General features: G+C 44.1%; 1 protein-coding gene across 1 annotated transcript; it reads right to left on the reverse strand.

Annotated features, from left to right (window-relative positions):
* Positions 1-549: 549 nt before the first annotated feature.
* LOC124550470 lies at positions 550-16,970 on the reverse strand. The gene is made up of 4 exons (XM_047125314.1): positions 16,837-16,970; positions 13,160-13,291; positions 1,429-1,561; positions 550-1,335 (listed from the first exon to the last, which is right to left on the reverse strand). Coding segments are annotated over exons 1-4 (333 nt in total). The 5' UTR covers positions 16,904-16,970; the 3' UTR covers positions 550-1,334.
* Positions 16,971-17,246: the final 276 nt, after the last annotated feature.

Genomic DNA, 17,246 nt, shown 5'->3' on the forward strand with positions numbered 1-17,246 from the left:
TAGCTGTAGCGCGGTTCCAGACTGTAGCCACTCCAGCCGGCGCGCGCGTGTGTGTGTGTGTGTGTGTGTGTGTGTGTGCGCGCGCGCGTGAGTGGAAGAAGAGACAGAGCTAAGGAAAGGGAGGGAAGGGATTGACAAACAGATGGTTTTGGAGATTCGAGGATGTTTGAATACTATGTTTTATATGGGGAAGTGTCTTTGTGTAATTCAGTAACTCCTATAAATATACAGAATAAAGATTAATAGACCAGACGATCTGCAGGGGCAGATTACTGACTGAAAATGGAGGAAAAAAGATACAATGAACTTGTATCCGGACATTCATCGTTGCCACGAAGGCGGCGGTGGCGAATGAAAGTTGCTCTGACCACGTGCCGTGTTGCAGGCTTTGTGATTGACGCAACGTACTGTAAGCAACAAAACGGTTGGATCTTTATGTCGGAAAAAACCGAGATGGTATTTGTCTACGGCCAAGCAGAAGGAAACGGTCGAGAGGCAGCACAATTACAACAATACAACAAGCAGAACATTTCAAGCCCTATCTACAGGATAGTCGGATTCTGCGCCGCCTCCCTGCAAGTTCGTCTATCTGGAAGGACCCATGATCATGCAAACGCCCAAACAATGCTTGACATGTCTTGTGATGTAGTTGGTGTTTGTGTCGATACTTGTTTTGGTATAGCCGTGCTGCCTCTCGACCGTTTCCATCTGTTTTGCCGTACACAGACACATAGATGCCGAACCATTCTGTTGCTCACAGCATGCTTCGTCAATCACACAGCTTGCTACTCACAAGGAACAAACGGCACGTGGTCAGAGAACCTTTCATTCGTCAGCGCCCTCTACTGTAGCAACGCTGAATTTCCGGACACATGTCCATAGGTGCTCTTTCCATCCATTTCCAGTCAAGAATCCGACCCTCCAACTTGTTGGTTATATTAATGTATATTGCGAGCACCTCAGAGACTTAAAAATTGACAGTTCACACTCCACTCTTGCAGATTATCTCATACAATAAACCGTTACGAATACAGAACACAGAATAGAGGGGAACTAACTCACATAAGAATCAGTGGTACAAGGAAAGGAAGTGTTGAATGACAATACAGCACTGTGCAATAGTACAATTTTTGCACCGAATTGATACTCAGCTGCCTTCAGGTTCGCATAATAACTTGAAATGTTTTTGAAGATTATATGTTATTTCAAAAGCAAACAGTGGTATGTTGATTACATATGAAGTCCGTGGAAGAAAGATGCGAAGTGTAGCCTCAGATAGCGTGATTCTTATGAATCGGCTCCTGCCTTAGGCGCTGGCGCACGTAGCATCAAACTCTGCAACACAGCAGATAAAACATAAGTAAACATAAGTGGTTGCATGATTCACGATAGTTCCAGTGTAGAGAGAGATAGAGAGAGAGACATTACCATTTCTTACGCCCACAGTGCCCACAGCCTTTACCATAGCCGCCGCCGCGGCGACCGTAGCCTCCGCTGCCCTTGCCCTTCTTCAACGTTCTCTTCTGACGGCTGGCAACGAGGGAATCTTCACCAGCTACCTCTGAAGCAGCAAGTAAACAAACAGTATGTAGTTTTCAATATTGGTTTGATACAGTCTAAGTCGACAGATCACAGAAAGACATGAGTTGAAAGAAAGTCCTGATGTAACCGATACTCCCTCAGAATTGTTCAAATGTGTGTGAAATCTTATGGGACTTAAACTGCTAAGGTCATCAGTTCCTAAGCTTACACAACTACTTAACCTAAATTATCCTAAGGACAAACACACACTCCCATGCCCGAGGGACGACTGGAACCTCCGCCGGGACCAACCTCAGAATTATTGAGAACCAGTTATATCAAATATACAAGTATTCCACCTGATGTGCAAGATACGAAGGGTGTTCGATAAGTAAGTTACACATCCTTAAGCCAAGATAAGTGACTTTTATAGATTACTGCACTAGACTTGACACTGGCACAGAAGCTTGATACTATTTTTCAACATAGTCATCAGGTCTCAGTAAACAATGCTCGCGACGTCCTAACAATCATTCAGTTCCTCGACGATAGAAGTCTGCTCTTTGATCACGGAGTCATTCCAGGACCGCTGTGTGAACGTCCTCATCGTTGTAAAATTTCTTTCCAATCAGACGCCCTTTCGGCCGACCGAAAGATCTGGACACCGGGATCAGTATCGCTCGCGTCTGCGCGGCCTTGGTCAAATTGTTGGCACTGTTTCACTACAGCTGGGCGGGACAATGCATTCGATCCACACATCATAAGAATTTTACGAAGCATCTGTGTGCAATTTGGACGTTTTATATGACGTCCTTCGATTTTGGAGTACGTTTTCAGTTGATGTACCATTTCAGTAGCACACTGTATGCACCGATTAATTATCCGTGACGCAGAAGAGCTGTCTCTGCAGGAAGCCTGATACGTGCACCCTCTACTGACAATCCGCCAGCGTAGTTGTGCAGTGGCCTTAGGGTAGAATGACGTGTGTAACCTACTGTCTGCACATGCACAGATGACAGTTTTAAACATGGCTGTTTCTCAGCAACCGTATACTAGAATGAGATTTTCACTCTACAGCGGAGTGTGCGCTGATATGAAACATCCTGGCAGATTAAAGCTGTGTGCCGGACCCAGATTCGAGCTCGGGACCTTTGCCTTTCACGGGCAAGTGCTCTACCAATTGAGCTACCCAAGCACGACTCACGCCCCGTCCTCACAGCTTTACTTCTGCCAGTATCTCGTCTACTACCTTCCAAATTCCACAGAAGCTCTCCTGTGAACCTTACAGAACTAGCACTCCTGGAAGAAAGGATATTGCGCAGACGTGGCTTAGCCACAGACTGAGGGATGTTTCCAGAACGAGATTTTCACTCTGCAGCGGAGTGTGCGCTGATATAAGCTTCTGTGAAATTTGAAAGGTAGGAGACAAGATACTGGCTGAAGTAAAGCTGTGAGGACGGGCTGATAGTCGTGCTTAGGTAGCTCAGTTGGTAGAGCACTTGCCCGCGAAAGGCAAAGGTCCCGAGTTCGAGTCTCGGTCCGGCACACATAGGATTATACAGCCAACCGGTTGCAAATAGCTGGTACATTGACCTAGGTTTAGACCTCTCTATCGATGTCTTCATCAGAATGAAATTTTGAGAAACCCTATAAAAGAATAGTTGTGCCGCAATGGTAACACCGGTTCTCGTCAGATCACCGAAGTTAAACGCTGTCGGGCTGGGCTAGCACTTGGATGGGTAACCATCCGGTCTTCCCACCGCTGTTGGCAAGCGGGGTGCACTCAGCCCTTGTGAGGCAAACTGAGGGGCTACTTGAATGAGAAGTAGTGGCTCCGGTCTCGTTAACTGACATGGCCGGGAGAGCGGCGTACTGACCACATGCCGCTCCATATCCGCATCCAGTGACGCCTGTGGACTGAGGATGACACGGCGGTAGGTCGGTATCGTTGGGCCTTCGTGCCGTGTTTGGGCGGAGTTAAGTTTATAAAGGAATATATAGAAAACTAAGTGTGACAACAAGCATTAACGAAGATGACAATTGTCATGCCGGTAAAGAGGTTACTTACGTAAAATTACATTGCTAGAAAGCAATGGCCAGAATTACGAGCAGCCAGTGGCATGTGTGGCTAGCTAGGAACAACATCAGATTGATCGGCCCGGTGGCTTATATTGCTGCCACGAAAACACTACAAGATGCACCACCGCCGCCTATTGGCCGCGCACAGTCATATGTGCCCATTTGAAACACTGTAACGGAAATAGTTGAAACAAATGACAGTTAAAATTAAAAACGAAATACAAAGGAAGGCAGTTTAGTGTATTTTTTAAAATACACAGAAGGCAAGCAGATCAGGTATAACTAAGAGCCGTCTATTAGGCTTTATAGAAATTACTATTACGTAAAGGACAGAATAATACAGAAAAATTACACAAACAGCTGTACAATATAGAAAATATCTGCATGAAAGTAACCAGCGGCACACATCGATGAGAATCGAAGAAAATGATGTTTCGGAACAGCGACAGGAAGTTGTAGTAGAGAATAGGGGAATCAAAATTGTGCGAGCAGTGGATTAAAACCAATGAAAAAATTTTTGTTTCGTAGTTGTAACTGTTCGTTCTTAGAAATATGCTTGAAAATCTCCAACTCTTCGAGTACCTCGAGCATAACGCCTTGGCCACTGCCCACTGCAAGACTAAATGACACGTGACGTTAGAGCCACGTGGTGTGGTAACGAAAGTATTGTTATGCAGTAAAATAATTTTGTTGTATATGTTTCAATGGTTTAGTATTCTACCAAGCGAGATCAGAACAGAGGGCTAACTCTGGGCCGGTGGGCCAATTGGCATGTCAACAAAACGTACCGCCGATGTAAGAGACCTTAGGCAAATTATTTACCTGAAGAGTGTAAAAAAATGATGGAATCTGACCTCGGGAAGTTCCGTTTGGATTGCAGGGGAAGTGTAGAAATGCGCGAAGGTATACTGACTCTACGATGTATCTTATGCTGAACACGGAAAACCTACGTTTATGGCGTTTTTAGATTTAAAGAAAGCATTCTACATTGTTGACTGAAATAGACTCTTTGAAATTCTGAAGGTAGAAGAAACAAAATACAACGAGCCAAGATTTATTCGTACACAGATCACACTGCTTATCGGAGTAGAATTACATGGAAGCAGAAAAACGAATGGGTCTGCTTTGCAGTTTGTTCAAATGCGTGTGAAATCTTATGGGACTTAACTGTGAAGGTCATCAGTCCCTAAGCTTACACACTACTTAACCTAAATTATCCTGGACAAACACACACACACCCATGCCCGAAGGAGGACTCGAACCTCCGCCGGGATCAGCCGCACAGTCCATGACCGCTCGGCTAATCCCGCCCGGCTTTTACAGTCTGTTCACAAATTTATTGATTTGTACATTGAGCTAGTAGTAAACGAAACCAAGGATAAATTTGGAAAGGGGATTAAAGTTCATGGAGAAGAAACAAAAATTATGTGGTTTACCAACGACACTTTAATTCTATCACAGAAGGCAAGGAATCTGAAAGAGCAGACTGAAAACAGGTTATAGAACATCAGGTAAAACAAGTATCATGGATTTACACAAATTAACTGAGACGATGTTGGGAGAAATAGAGTAGGAAATGAGACAGTAAATGTAGTAGATATCTTTTGGTATTTGGACACCGAAATAACCACTGTAGTCGAAGTAGAGAGGATAGCAAATTCCGCCGGCCGCGGTGGTCTCGCGGTTCTAGGCGCGCAGCCCGGAACCGTGCGACTGCTACGGTCGCAGGTTCGAATCCTGCCTCGGGCATGGATGTGTGTGATGTCCTTAGGTTAGTTAGGTGTAAGTAGTTCTAAGTTCTAGGGGACTTATGACCACAGCAGTTGAGTCCCATGGTGCTCAGAGACATTTGAACCATTTTTGATAGCAAATTCAGACTGTCAAATGCAATAAACACGTTTCGGAAACAGAGAAATTTGTTAACGTAGGATATAACTGTGTCAGCATGTATTTTCAGAATATATTGTCTGGATCCTACCCTTGTACGGAAATGAAACATGGACGATAAATAGTTCAGGTAAGAAGATGATAGCAGCTCTTGAATTGTGGTGGTATAGAACATTCCTGAGGAATATATGGCTGACCGAATAACTAATGACGGAGCACTAAATCGAATTGGGAGGGAGGCAGAGAATACATTTATGGCATAAGTAAATGAAGGTGTCAGTTTACACAACACATACTGAGGAACCAAGGATTGTCAATTTAGTAGTGGAAGGAAGATCTTTGGTGGGGGGAGGGATAAAAAATAAAAATTAAAAAGAGACCAAAGGTTGACTACAATAGGCAAGTGGATGTATGTTCCAGCAGCTAGACTTCAGAGCTACGTCACAGCAGTCTTCGGACTGAATATCATCATCGTCACAACAACATCAAGCATATTGAAAATTTTCTTTCCTCTTCAATTTCATTGAAGTAAACGAAAACTCAAATCATATGGTATTGTTAACTGTCAGATATGGAGGTAATAAGAAACATGGACCATGTCGTTGGTGGGGTGTGGGAGGCTCGAGTACCGCAGTGATACAGGTAGCCGTAACGTAGGTGCGACTACAGCGGAGGGGGGCAAGACAAATGTGTGGTTCCTGAGCAGTGGGCAGCAGCGTTTTCAGCAGCTGCAGTGGCAACATTTTGGATGATTGACTGGACTGGCCTTGTTACATGAACCAAAACAGCATTGCTATGCTGGTACTGTGAACGGCTCAAAGCAAGGGGAAAGTACAACCGTATTTTTTCCGAGGGCATGCAGCTTTACTGTATGGTTAAATGATGGAGTCCTCTTGGGTAAAATAGTCCGGATGTAAAATAATCCCCCACTCGGATCTCCGAGCGGGAACTACTCAGGAGGACGTCGTTATCAAGAGAAACAAAACCGACGTTCGACGGAGAGGTATGTGGAATGTCGGATATCTAAATCGCGCAGGATGATTAGAAAATTTAAAAAGGGAACTGTATAGGTTCAAGTTAGATACAGTGGGAATTAGTGAAGTTCGGTGGCAGAAGGAACAGGACTTCAGGTCAGGTGAATACAGGGTTATAAATACAAAATCAAATAGAGGCAATGCAGGAGTAGGTTTAACAATGAATAACAAAATAGGAACAAGGGTAAGCTACTACATACAGCATAGTTAACACATTACTCTAGCCAAGTTACGCACGAATCCCACACCCACCACAGTAATAAAAGTTTATGTGCTAACTAGCACCGCAGATGACGAAGAGATTGAAGAAATGTATGATGAGTCAAAAAAATTATTCAGGTACTGTAGGGAGACGAAAATTAAATAGTCATGGGGGCCTGGAATTCGATTGTAGGACAAGGAAGAGAAGGAAAAGTAGTAGGTGAATATTGACTGGGGTAAGGAATGAAAGAGGAAGGAATTTTACAAAAAATGGTTCAAATGGCTCTGTGTACTATGGACTTAACATCTACATCTACATCTACATCCTTACTCCGCGAGCCACCTTACGGTGTGTGGCGGAGGGTACTTATTGTACCACTATCTGATCCCCCCCTTCCCTGTTCCATTCACGAATTGTGCGTGGGAAGAACGACTGCTTGTAAGTCTCCGTATTTGCTCTAATTTCTCGGATCTTTTCGTTGTGATCATTACGCGTGATATATGTGGGCGGTAGTAATATGTTGCCCACCTCTTCCCGGAATGTGCTCTCTCGTAATTTCGATAATAAACCTCTCCGTATTGCGTAACGCCTTTCTTGAAGTGTCCGCCACTGGAGCTTGTTCAGCATCTCCGTAACGCTCTCGCGCTGACTAAATGTCCCCATGACGAATCGCGCTGCTTTTCGCTGGATCATGTCTATCTCTTCTATTAATCCAACCTGGTAAGGGTCCCATACTGATGAGCAATACTCAAGAATCGGACGAACAAGCGTTTTGTAAGCTACTTCTTTCGTCGATGAGTCACATTTTCTTAGAATTCTTCCTATGAATCTCAACCTGGCGCCTGCTTTTCCCACTATTTGTTTTATGTGATCATTCCACTTCAGATCGCTCCGGATAGTAACTCCTAAGTATTTTACGGTCGTTACCGCTTCCAATGATTTACCACCTATGGCATAATCGTACTGGAATGGATTTCTGCCCCTATGTATGCGCATTATATTACATTTATCTACGTTTAGGGAAAGCTGCCAGCTGTCGCACCATGCATTAATCCTCTGCAGGTCCTCCTGGAGTACGTACGAGTCTTCTGATGTTGCTACTTTCTTGTAGACAACCGTGTCATCTGCAAATAGCCTCACGGAGCTACCGATGTTGTCAACTAAGTCATTTATGTATATTGTAAACAATAAAGGTCCTATCACGCTTCCCTGCGGTACTCCCGAAATTACCTCTACATCTGCAGATTTTGAACCGTTAAGAATGACATGTTGTGTTCTTTCTTCTAGGAAATCCTGAATCCTGAGCACTATGGGATTTAACATCTATGGTCATCAGTCCCCTAGACTTAGACCTACTTAAACCTAACTAACCTAAAGACATCACACACATCCATGCCCGAGGCAGGATTTGAACCTGCGTCCGTAGCAGTAGCGCGGTTTCTGACTGAAGCGCCTAGAACCGCACGGTCACAACGGCCGCTAGAAAAAAAATGGTTCAAATGGCTCTGAGCACTATGGGATTTAACATCTATGGTCATCAGTCCCCTAGAACTTAGAACTACTTAAACCTAACTAACCTAAGGACATCACACAACACCCAGTCATCACGAGGCAGAGAAAATCCCTGACCCCGCCGGGAATCGAACCCGGGAACCTGGGCGTGGGACGTCCGCTAGAATTTTACACTACTTAATCATAGTTAACACTTGGCTTACGAATCATGAAAGAAGGTTGTATACACGGAAGAGGTCTGGAGACACTGGAAAGTTTGAGATAGATTATGTAATAATAAGACACAGAATTAGAAACCAAGTTTTAAATTTTAAGACATTTCCAGGGGCAAATGTGGACTCTGACCACAATTTATTGGTCATGAACTGTAGATTAAAACCGAAAAAACTGCAAAAAGATAGGAATTTAAGGAGAAGAAATCTGGATAAACTGAAAAAAAACAGAGGTTGTAGCGAGTTTCAGAGAGAGTATTAGGGAAGAGAGTATTAGGGAACGGTTGACAAGAACAGGGAAAAGAAGTATGGGTTGCTTTGAAAGATAAAATAGTGAAGGCAGAAGAGGATCAAGTAGGTAGAAAGACGAGGGCTAGTATAAATCCTTGAGCAACAGAAGAGATATTGGATTTAATGAATGAAAGGAGAAAATATAAAAATGTAGAAAGACAGGAAGTGCAAAACGGCTAAGCAGGGATGGCTAGAGGACAAATGTAAGGATATAGAAGCAATATCACTAGGAGTAAGATAGACACTGCCTACAAGAAAATTGAAGAGATCTTTGGAGAAAAGAGAACCCTCTGTATAAATATCAAGAGCTCAGTGGGAAACCAGTGCTAAGCAAGGAAGGGAAAGCAGAAGGATGGAAGGAGTATATAGAGTATATACAGGGCGATGTACTCGAGGACAAGATATGATACTGCGTGAAGAATTTGACAAAGCACTGTTACGGCACCGAGTAAGACAGGTTCCTAGTTATAAAATTTTTAACGGAGTTTACGCCACGATTAGTGGCGCACCAGGAAGCCAGGTGAAGCAAGACAGACGTGCAGCACAGTCTGCAGCTCTGCAGTAGCTGAGTGAGAGAGTGCGCACACAGCGGAAAAACAGAGAAGGACAGCGACTAAGCAAAATAACACGCGGTCATCGCGAGTAAACCACACGTCAGAGAACTACGGAGAGCTTTTTAAACACCGGAGCCCCAGCTCCAGGTAGGGGAGAACGATTCAGGTCAATGGGGACGATGGAGTCCGTGTCGACGGAATTCCGTTTCATGACCATGTTGTTTTAGTAAGTCGTCTCAGATCAACCAGTGCAGTACCAGCCAGCCGCGGAGTGCGGCAGAGCTGAACTCCACTGACGAAATCCATGCTGTGTCACATCAACCGCTACTGATGGGAGAGCTGATGAACTACCAGCAGCAGTGCAGTACTAGGTGCTGTACTCTCTAAGTGTAGGACAGAAGACGATGAGCAGGGTTCCTGGCGGACCACTGTCCAATATGCCGGCCGCGGTGGTCTAGCGGTTCTAGGCGCTCAGTCCGGAGCCGCGCGACTGCTACGGTCGCAGGTTCGAATCCTGCCTCGGGCATGGATGTGTGTGATGTCCTTAGGTTAGTTAGGTTTAAGTAGTTCTAAGTTCTAGGGGACTGATGACCATAGATGTTAAGTCCCATAGTGCTCAGAGCCATTTGAACCATTTGAACCACTGTCCAATATGCCTAAGCACATCCAGCTGTGGGGCCTACCAGGCCAGCAGTACTGGGTTCAGCACCAGCCGCCTACACCACTCCGTGGATTGGGTGGTCCAGGGAAGAAGAGGCATGGAGTGGGATAGAGTACAAGCCCATCCAGGTGCCAGGTCTACCAGGCCGACAGTAGTGTGTTCAACACCTGTTACCTACGCTACTCCTCAGATGGAGTGGTCTGGGGAAGAAGAGGGGGCAGGGAGTGGGATCGAGCACAAGGACATCCAGGTGAGGTATCTACCAGGCCGGCAGTGCTGGGTTCACTGACAGCCACCTACACCAATCTGCAGATGGCGTGGTCCAGGGAAGAAGAGGCATGGAGTGGGATCGAGTACAAGCACATCCATATGTGGGGTCTACCAGGCCGACAGTACTGGATTCAACGTCTGCCACCTATACGTCTGCGAATGGGGTGGTCCAGGGAAGAAATGGCACAGAGTGGGATCGAGTACAAGCACATTCAGGTGTGGTGTCTACCAGGCTGGCAGTACTGGGTTCAACGTTTGCCGCCTACACCAATCTGCGGATGGGGTGGTCCAGGGAAGAAGAGGCATGGAGTGGGATTGAGTCCACTCCCTCAGCCGGTAGCAGTTATCCATGATCTATCAGGCTTGACGCAAGAGGAACGACGTCTCGCTAGGACGTAGGCGCAAGGACTGGCGCAGCTTCCGACACCGAGAGTCTGTCCGTGATGAGGGCAGTAGGAAACTACAGCCAACAGTGCACTACCCTTTGCAAAGTTGTCACAATAAACGATTCACTGAATAATAATGATTTATTAGCGCCACGAGCGCTTCCAGACGATTACTGACATGGTGCAGAGACTTCATCCGCTCGGCCCCTCTGCAGTACTGAAAGACTTAAGTCTAAACAAGGCCATAGTAATAGACAATATTCCGTTAGAACTGTTTATAGCCTTGAGAGAGCCAGCCATGACGAAACTCTTCCATCTGGTAAGCAAGATGTATGAGACAGGCGAAATACCTTCAGACCTCAAGAAGAATATAATAATTCCAATCCTAAAGAAAGCAGGTGTTGAAAGGTGTGAAAATTACCGAACTATCAGTTTAATAAGTCACGGTTGCTCTTAATTTGGGGAGATACGGCAAATTTGCTGGCTAAGGTAGGATTTGGCAAGCACGATGACAGACAGTAGAAACTCTCGCCGTGTGCGGAAGGGAATTATGCTGCTGAAGTGTTAGCTCAGTGTGGCTTGCCATTAAGGATAACAAAACGGGCGTAGAATATCGTCGAGTTTATGCTGTAAGGGTGTTACGAATGACAACTAAAAGGGTCCTGCTATGAAATTAAATGCCTCCCGAGACCATAACTCCCGGTCGCAAATTCGCGTGGTGGGCGACGGTCAGCTTCATATCCCACCGCTGTCAGGGGCGTCCCCAGTCGCGTCTTCGCTTGTCATCATGGCTCAGTTCGATGAGGGACTAATCGCTGAAGACAATTCTGCTTCATTCAAGGAGATTCCAGGCCACAATTACTAACGAAGACACGTCTATAGACGCCTCGTATCAGTGGTAGGATATCAGCCTCAGTGTCACCCAGCATACTACCCGACAACCTGGAGTGATGGTCTGGGGTGCCATTTCATTTCACAGCAGGACCAGTTTCGTTACCATCCGTGGCAACCCTACAGCACAGCGGTACGTCAACGATATTCTAAGCCCCGTTTTGTTTCCCTTAATGGCAAGCCACACTGAGGATACATCTCAGCTATATAATGTCCGTCCAGACACGGCGAGAGTTTCTGCTGCTTGTTGTCTTCGTGCTTGCCAGCCTCACCTTGGCCAGCAATGTCGCCGGATGTTTCAAAAATGGTTCAAATGGCTCTGAGCACTATGCGACTTAACTTCTCAGGTCATCAGTCGCATAGAACTCAGAACTAATTAAACCTAACTACCCTAAGGACATTACACACATCCATGCCCGAGGCAGGATTCGAACCTGCGACCGTAGCGGTCGCTCGGTTCCAGACTGCAGCGCCTAGAACCGCACGGCCACTTCGGCCGGCGCCGGATCTTTCCCCAGTTAGAACGTTTGGAACATTGCGGTTATTTCCCTTCAATCAACTCGGGATTCTGACGATCTAAATTGCCAATTGAGCAGGAATAATTTCTTGCATAGGTGGCAGAGGTGGACCAACGCGTTATTCACTTGCTGAATTTGGGAAGCTCTTTCTCTTTAACAAATCGTACAGCTTTTTTTCTGAAACTGTAGTCATTTGTTTCTTTTTAATATACGTCAAATGATTTTTTTGTCCTAGAGTGCATCTTCACCGATTGATCGCACTCGAATTCGGAGTTATTTAGCAAGTTTCTTTATTTTCCTTAAATGTGGGAACTGCATCATGACTTTCTTGCCAGAAACTAACAACCCGATTGTATTCAGTTCGCACGGAAGTTATACTGGGTAAATTTAGAAAATACTATTTGGACTCCAAGGTTTAACTCTTGTTGACAGCAAGAAAATGAGATAAGATAGCTTTAAGTACGTCTGATACATATATACAATTTTCTCCTCGTTCAATATGCAATTCAATAGGACATAACAATAATTTCAAGGAATGTATGAAATTACTGCTAGCCGTTAATTTACGGTAAAAAGCTAATGAATGTTGTTTACAAAGCCACACTGAACGTACCACATGGTAAAGTTGCTAGAATAGAGCATTTAGTATGAACTATTTGTACCAAAACGATGTCACAGTTTCATCGGTGAGTCATATCACTTGCATCAGTTTCGTAGCAAAAATATGTGTGTTTATGTTTAATAAATGAGTTTGAAGTTAGTTAATATGCTTTTTCAGATTGCTGGAATCACTGTTTGGTTTAACCTTAGGTGTTTGTGTGTACTTCCACTCCATTAAATAACGGTCGAGCTGGACGTCTCGTCTGGTAATATTCACAGTGGTAGATGCGTGTAACTCGCCGTGTAGGCCGGCCGCAGTGGCCGAGCGGTTCTAGGCGCTTCAGTCCTGAACCACGCAGCTGCTACGGTCGCAGGTTCGAATCCTGCCTTGGGCATGGATGTGTTTGATGTCCTTAGGTTCGTTAGGTTTAACTAGTTCTAAGTTTAGGGGGCTGATGACCTCGGATGTTACGTCTCATAGTGCTTAGAGCCGTTCGCCGTGTAAGCCCATATGGATTGGAATAGAGATGCTCAGTATTACCTGCCGCGTCCTCCAGTGGGGACGGTCCCAACGCGCTGGTGAGTGGCGGCTCTTGCAGCTCGACGGAGCGGACAGCACGAGTTTCCTCACTTTCCTCCAGCTCTTGCTCCTCTTGTGGAACAGGAACGGCAGCTGAAAACAAAGTACCATAATTTAGTGTCTTTTACATTACTATTATCGTGGTTAACGCATAAAAGGAAACACAGGAAATCAAAGAAATGTACTTAGTTATAGAATGAAGTGTAATCGAGAGGTATCGATAGAGCAAAGGTTAGAGTAGGTCCATGGGCGCGGCTCGCTTTCTCGTATATGGAGCGTCGCTAGCAAAATAGACAAGTTCAGATTCGAATCACCGTCTCAAGCACATAATTAGGCACTGAAGAATTTCCGAAAATTAAGGTCGTGTGGCATACACAACAAACATATTTACATAAATTAGCATCGTAGACCATTCCACATTCATAAAAAACGCATTCATCAATGAAATATGTACCATTTAAAGCTGAACAAATAAAAATTAATTGTGTGGGTACATTCTCGTGTTTGTGTTTTGGGTGGGAACTGGAATCGGTACTTAATGTTATATGTTATACTGTATACTTTAACTATATATATAACTATGTTTGTATACTGTATACCATAACTAAAAGTTCAACCAGGCAGGGTATTCGATAACAGAATGGAAATGCTTCTAGTCTACATGAGTAAGCAAACGAGCTGCTTGCGACGTAACTGCCAATTTGTGGTTACGAGCCGACGCTGACGTCTTCGTTAAATACTGTTCTAAATAGTGAAAACGAATTTGAATTGTAAACATTTTGACTGAGTCCCCATCTAACTTCCCGTAAGGCCCATCTTTGGGAAATGTGGCAGATGCATGATGAGGCGTCGCCACATTTTCCTACGGAACTCGCCAAGCGGAGTGGTCCTTGGCCTCCAAGGTCACCTGTCTTCAATTCTCTCAGTTTTTCTGACTAGGGTCATCTCTCGAAGTGACGTGTACAGTACTTCTATTGATGCTGTTCAAAAACTGGAGCAGTGAATTCTGCAGTCGTTTCAAGATTCACGAGGTGATCTGCTTGGGAGGAGGACCGAAAGAATTCGTAACTCGTTGTACAGACGAGTCCTCTGATAGGTACGAGTGTACAATAAATTGAAAATTGAAATATTCTGAAGTAGTAGTGTATTTCTTGTTAAGGTGAAATTTGAAACCAATCGAAAAGTTTACATTTCAAATACTTTTTTTTCTAACTAGGAGAATGTTTCACACTGTAGTCAATAAGGACTCATAACAGCAATTGTCTTTCAAACGGCTGTTTTACGGATACATGTCTATTGGAGAGCTTTTGCTTCTGTTAACGTGTAGTTGATTTACGGTATAGCCAACCAACGGACAATATCATATCTAACCAAAAGAACTCAGAACGTTGTACATAGTAATTCAACCAACAAACGGTGAGGTGACAGAAGTCATGGAATAAGTCATGGGATACCTCTTAATATCGTCTTGATCTCTTTTTTTCCCGGCGTAGTGCAGCTACTTGACGTGCCATGGATTCAACAAGTCATTCGAAATCACCTGCATAAATACTGAGCCATGCTGGCTCTAAAGCCGTCCAAAACTGCTAAAGTGTTGCTAGTGCAGGATTTTGTACACGAACTGATCTCTCGATTTGCCCCCGTAAATGTTCGATGGAAGTCATGCAGGGTGATTTGGGTGCCCAGATCATTGGCTCGAATTATCCAGAATGTTTTTCAAACAAGCAAACAACGTAGAACAGTTGTGGTCCTTTGATGTGGCGTGTTGCCATCCATAAAAATTGCATCGTAGTTTGGGAACATGATGTCCATAAATGGCTGCAGATGGTCTCCAAGTAGCCGAACATAACTATATCCAGACATTGATCGGTTCACTTGGACCAGAGGATCCAGTTCATTCCATGTTAATACAGCCCACATCATTATGGAGTCACCATCAGCTTGTACAGAGCCCTGCTAACAACTGGGTACAAATGACAGTTCCGCTAATGCGCTGCCTCTTTACACCTTGTGTATGCTGTACTGCCGCCATCTCTATATGTACGTATCGCTATCCAATGACTTTTTCAGCTCAGTGTGCTACGGGGATATCATCACTGGAGAGAAATCACGCTTGCGGTTTTCCAAAGCTCAGTCTTAGGTCAGCTGCTCTGCCTTATAGATGTAAATGATCTTACGTCTAACATATAACAAAAAGAATCAGTTCTTTTTACAGATGACACTAGTATTGTAAAGAATTCAAGCATACACTCAGCAACAGAATAACTGGCAAACATTGTGGTCTTCTGCGAATAGTTTCTCTTTCGATTTATTAAGAGGCGTCGTATTCACTTCTGTACATTTAGAGGTACTACACTAATGAAAAGTATAACATAGTATGAGGAAATAATAAATAGGGTGCAAGCTCCAAAATTTGTAGGAGATTATAATGACGAGAGTTTAAACCGGAAAAAGCACATTTTGGAACACCAAAAACAATTTAGTTCAGCCACATTTTCACTTAGAATAATTGCAGATCTTGGGGAAAGACAAATCTATAAGTTGACATGTCCTGCATCACATTTTCGTTCAGTATTATCATACAGGATAATGTTCTGGGGTAACTCATCTTTAAGAAAGGAAGCCTTCATTGTTCGAAAACGTGTTATGAGACTAATATGGGGTGCTCATCCAGATCATCTTGCCGACAGGGAGTTAGACATTTCGACCACTGCTTCAAAGTATATTTATTCTGTCACGAAGTTTGCTGCAAATAATCCACTGCGGTTCAGAAGCAATGATGATATACTTAATTACCCTACCAGCAAAAAATTATATTCATTATGTACCATGAAGGTTGTCTTTACCACAGAACAGGGTGCACAATACTGCAACCCAAATTTTTGATAATTTACCCAATGATCTAAAATGTCTGACACAGCAAAGAAAAATTTGAAAATAAACTGAAAGCGTTTCTCCTTTACAACTTTTTCTATTCTGTAGAAAAAACTCTGTTATTGTAATTTGTAAGAGGTGGTGGATATGTCTATTTAAAAAAAAGTTGTTATGCATTTAGGCACATTTAGAAATTAATTTTTGATGTGAATATCAAATGACAAGTGACTCGTTTTACACATTACGATTTATCGTACAAATGATTCATGGAACGTGAAACTAACTTCCATTAGTACCAGTTTTCGCTGTAAATTATGATGTACTTCGCATAGTGATTTTTTGAGTAAACGTTCAGCTATTCAAACAGATGTACATAGAATGAAAGTAGATGGGACATATGTATTATTTGTTCGACACAACTTTGTACAGTGGAGAAAGAGAGGGAAGTTGCAGCTTAACGAGCAGCGCACCATTCCATATGTGCGACAAATCAGTCAATACGCGATGCCAGGAGGCATTCACATTAGCAAAAGATAAACTTTGCGGTCTGTTAATACCCATAAGCGCGACAAGCTCGAAGTTGTGTTTGACCGGCCATGTCATACAGTACGGCTTCACTGCTTTAGTGTCATTTATAACTCTGCTAATTTACTACATACTCACAGGAATTACAGATACTGTCAAACCGCTTGTAATACAGCAGCAACTGCGAGGCACAAGAATGTACAAATACGTAAATGGATTTAGGGAATGTAACAGCTTACCAGATATGCCGACCAACAGGGCGAGTAAGCCCAGTGAGAAGAAGACACGTCCCAGTGGCATTCTCATTATGACGCAGTACGACGACGATCTCCTGACGGCTGTTGTTGTCTAACTCCACGTGTGACGTCCTGCACAACGTTTATATACGCTCCGCCCGACAAGGAACTTCCCCAGAGGTTGGGGCACCCCGTCGCAAGCAAAAAAGTGACATGGGTGCCTGGCCACGCAGGTCGCTCTGTCCTGAGAGGTTTCCTACACCGACCATGACCGTGAGAACCAGAGGTCGCCAGTCGGCTACTCCGCACGTGGACATCTGATGCTCTCGTAATCATTACGTGAGCTAACTTCTTCCTTCAGCAAGGATGCTATATAATTTTCTTGCATCTGCCATGTGACTGTTTTGTCCACG

This window comes from Schistocerca americana, chromosome 1 (assembly GCF_021461395.2).
Source record: "Schistocerca americana isolate TAMUIC-IGC-003095 chromosome 1, iqSchAmer2.1, whole genome shotgun sequence".
Classification (NCBI taxonomy): domain Eukaryota; kingdom Metazoa; phylum Arthropoda; class Insecta; order Orthoptera; family Acrididae; genus Schistocerca; species Schistocerca americana.

Coding starts and splice junctions, on each gene's coding strand:
- LOC124550470 (XM_047125314.1), bottom strand. CDS start 16,903: ATGAGAATGCCACTGGGACGTGTCTTCTTCTCACTGGGCTTACTCGCC. Junction 13,292..16,836: donor CCTGTTGGTCGGCATATCTG/GTAAGCTGTTAC, acceptor CTTTGTTTTCAG/CTGCCGTTCCTGTTCCACAA. Junction 1,562..13,159: donor CCCACTGGAGGACGCGGCAG/GTAATACTGAGC, acceptor TTGCTGCTTCAG/AGGTAGCTGGTGAAGATTCC.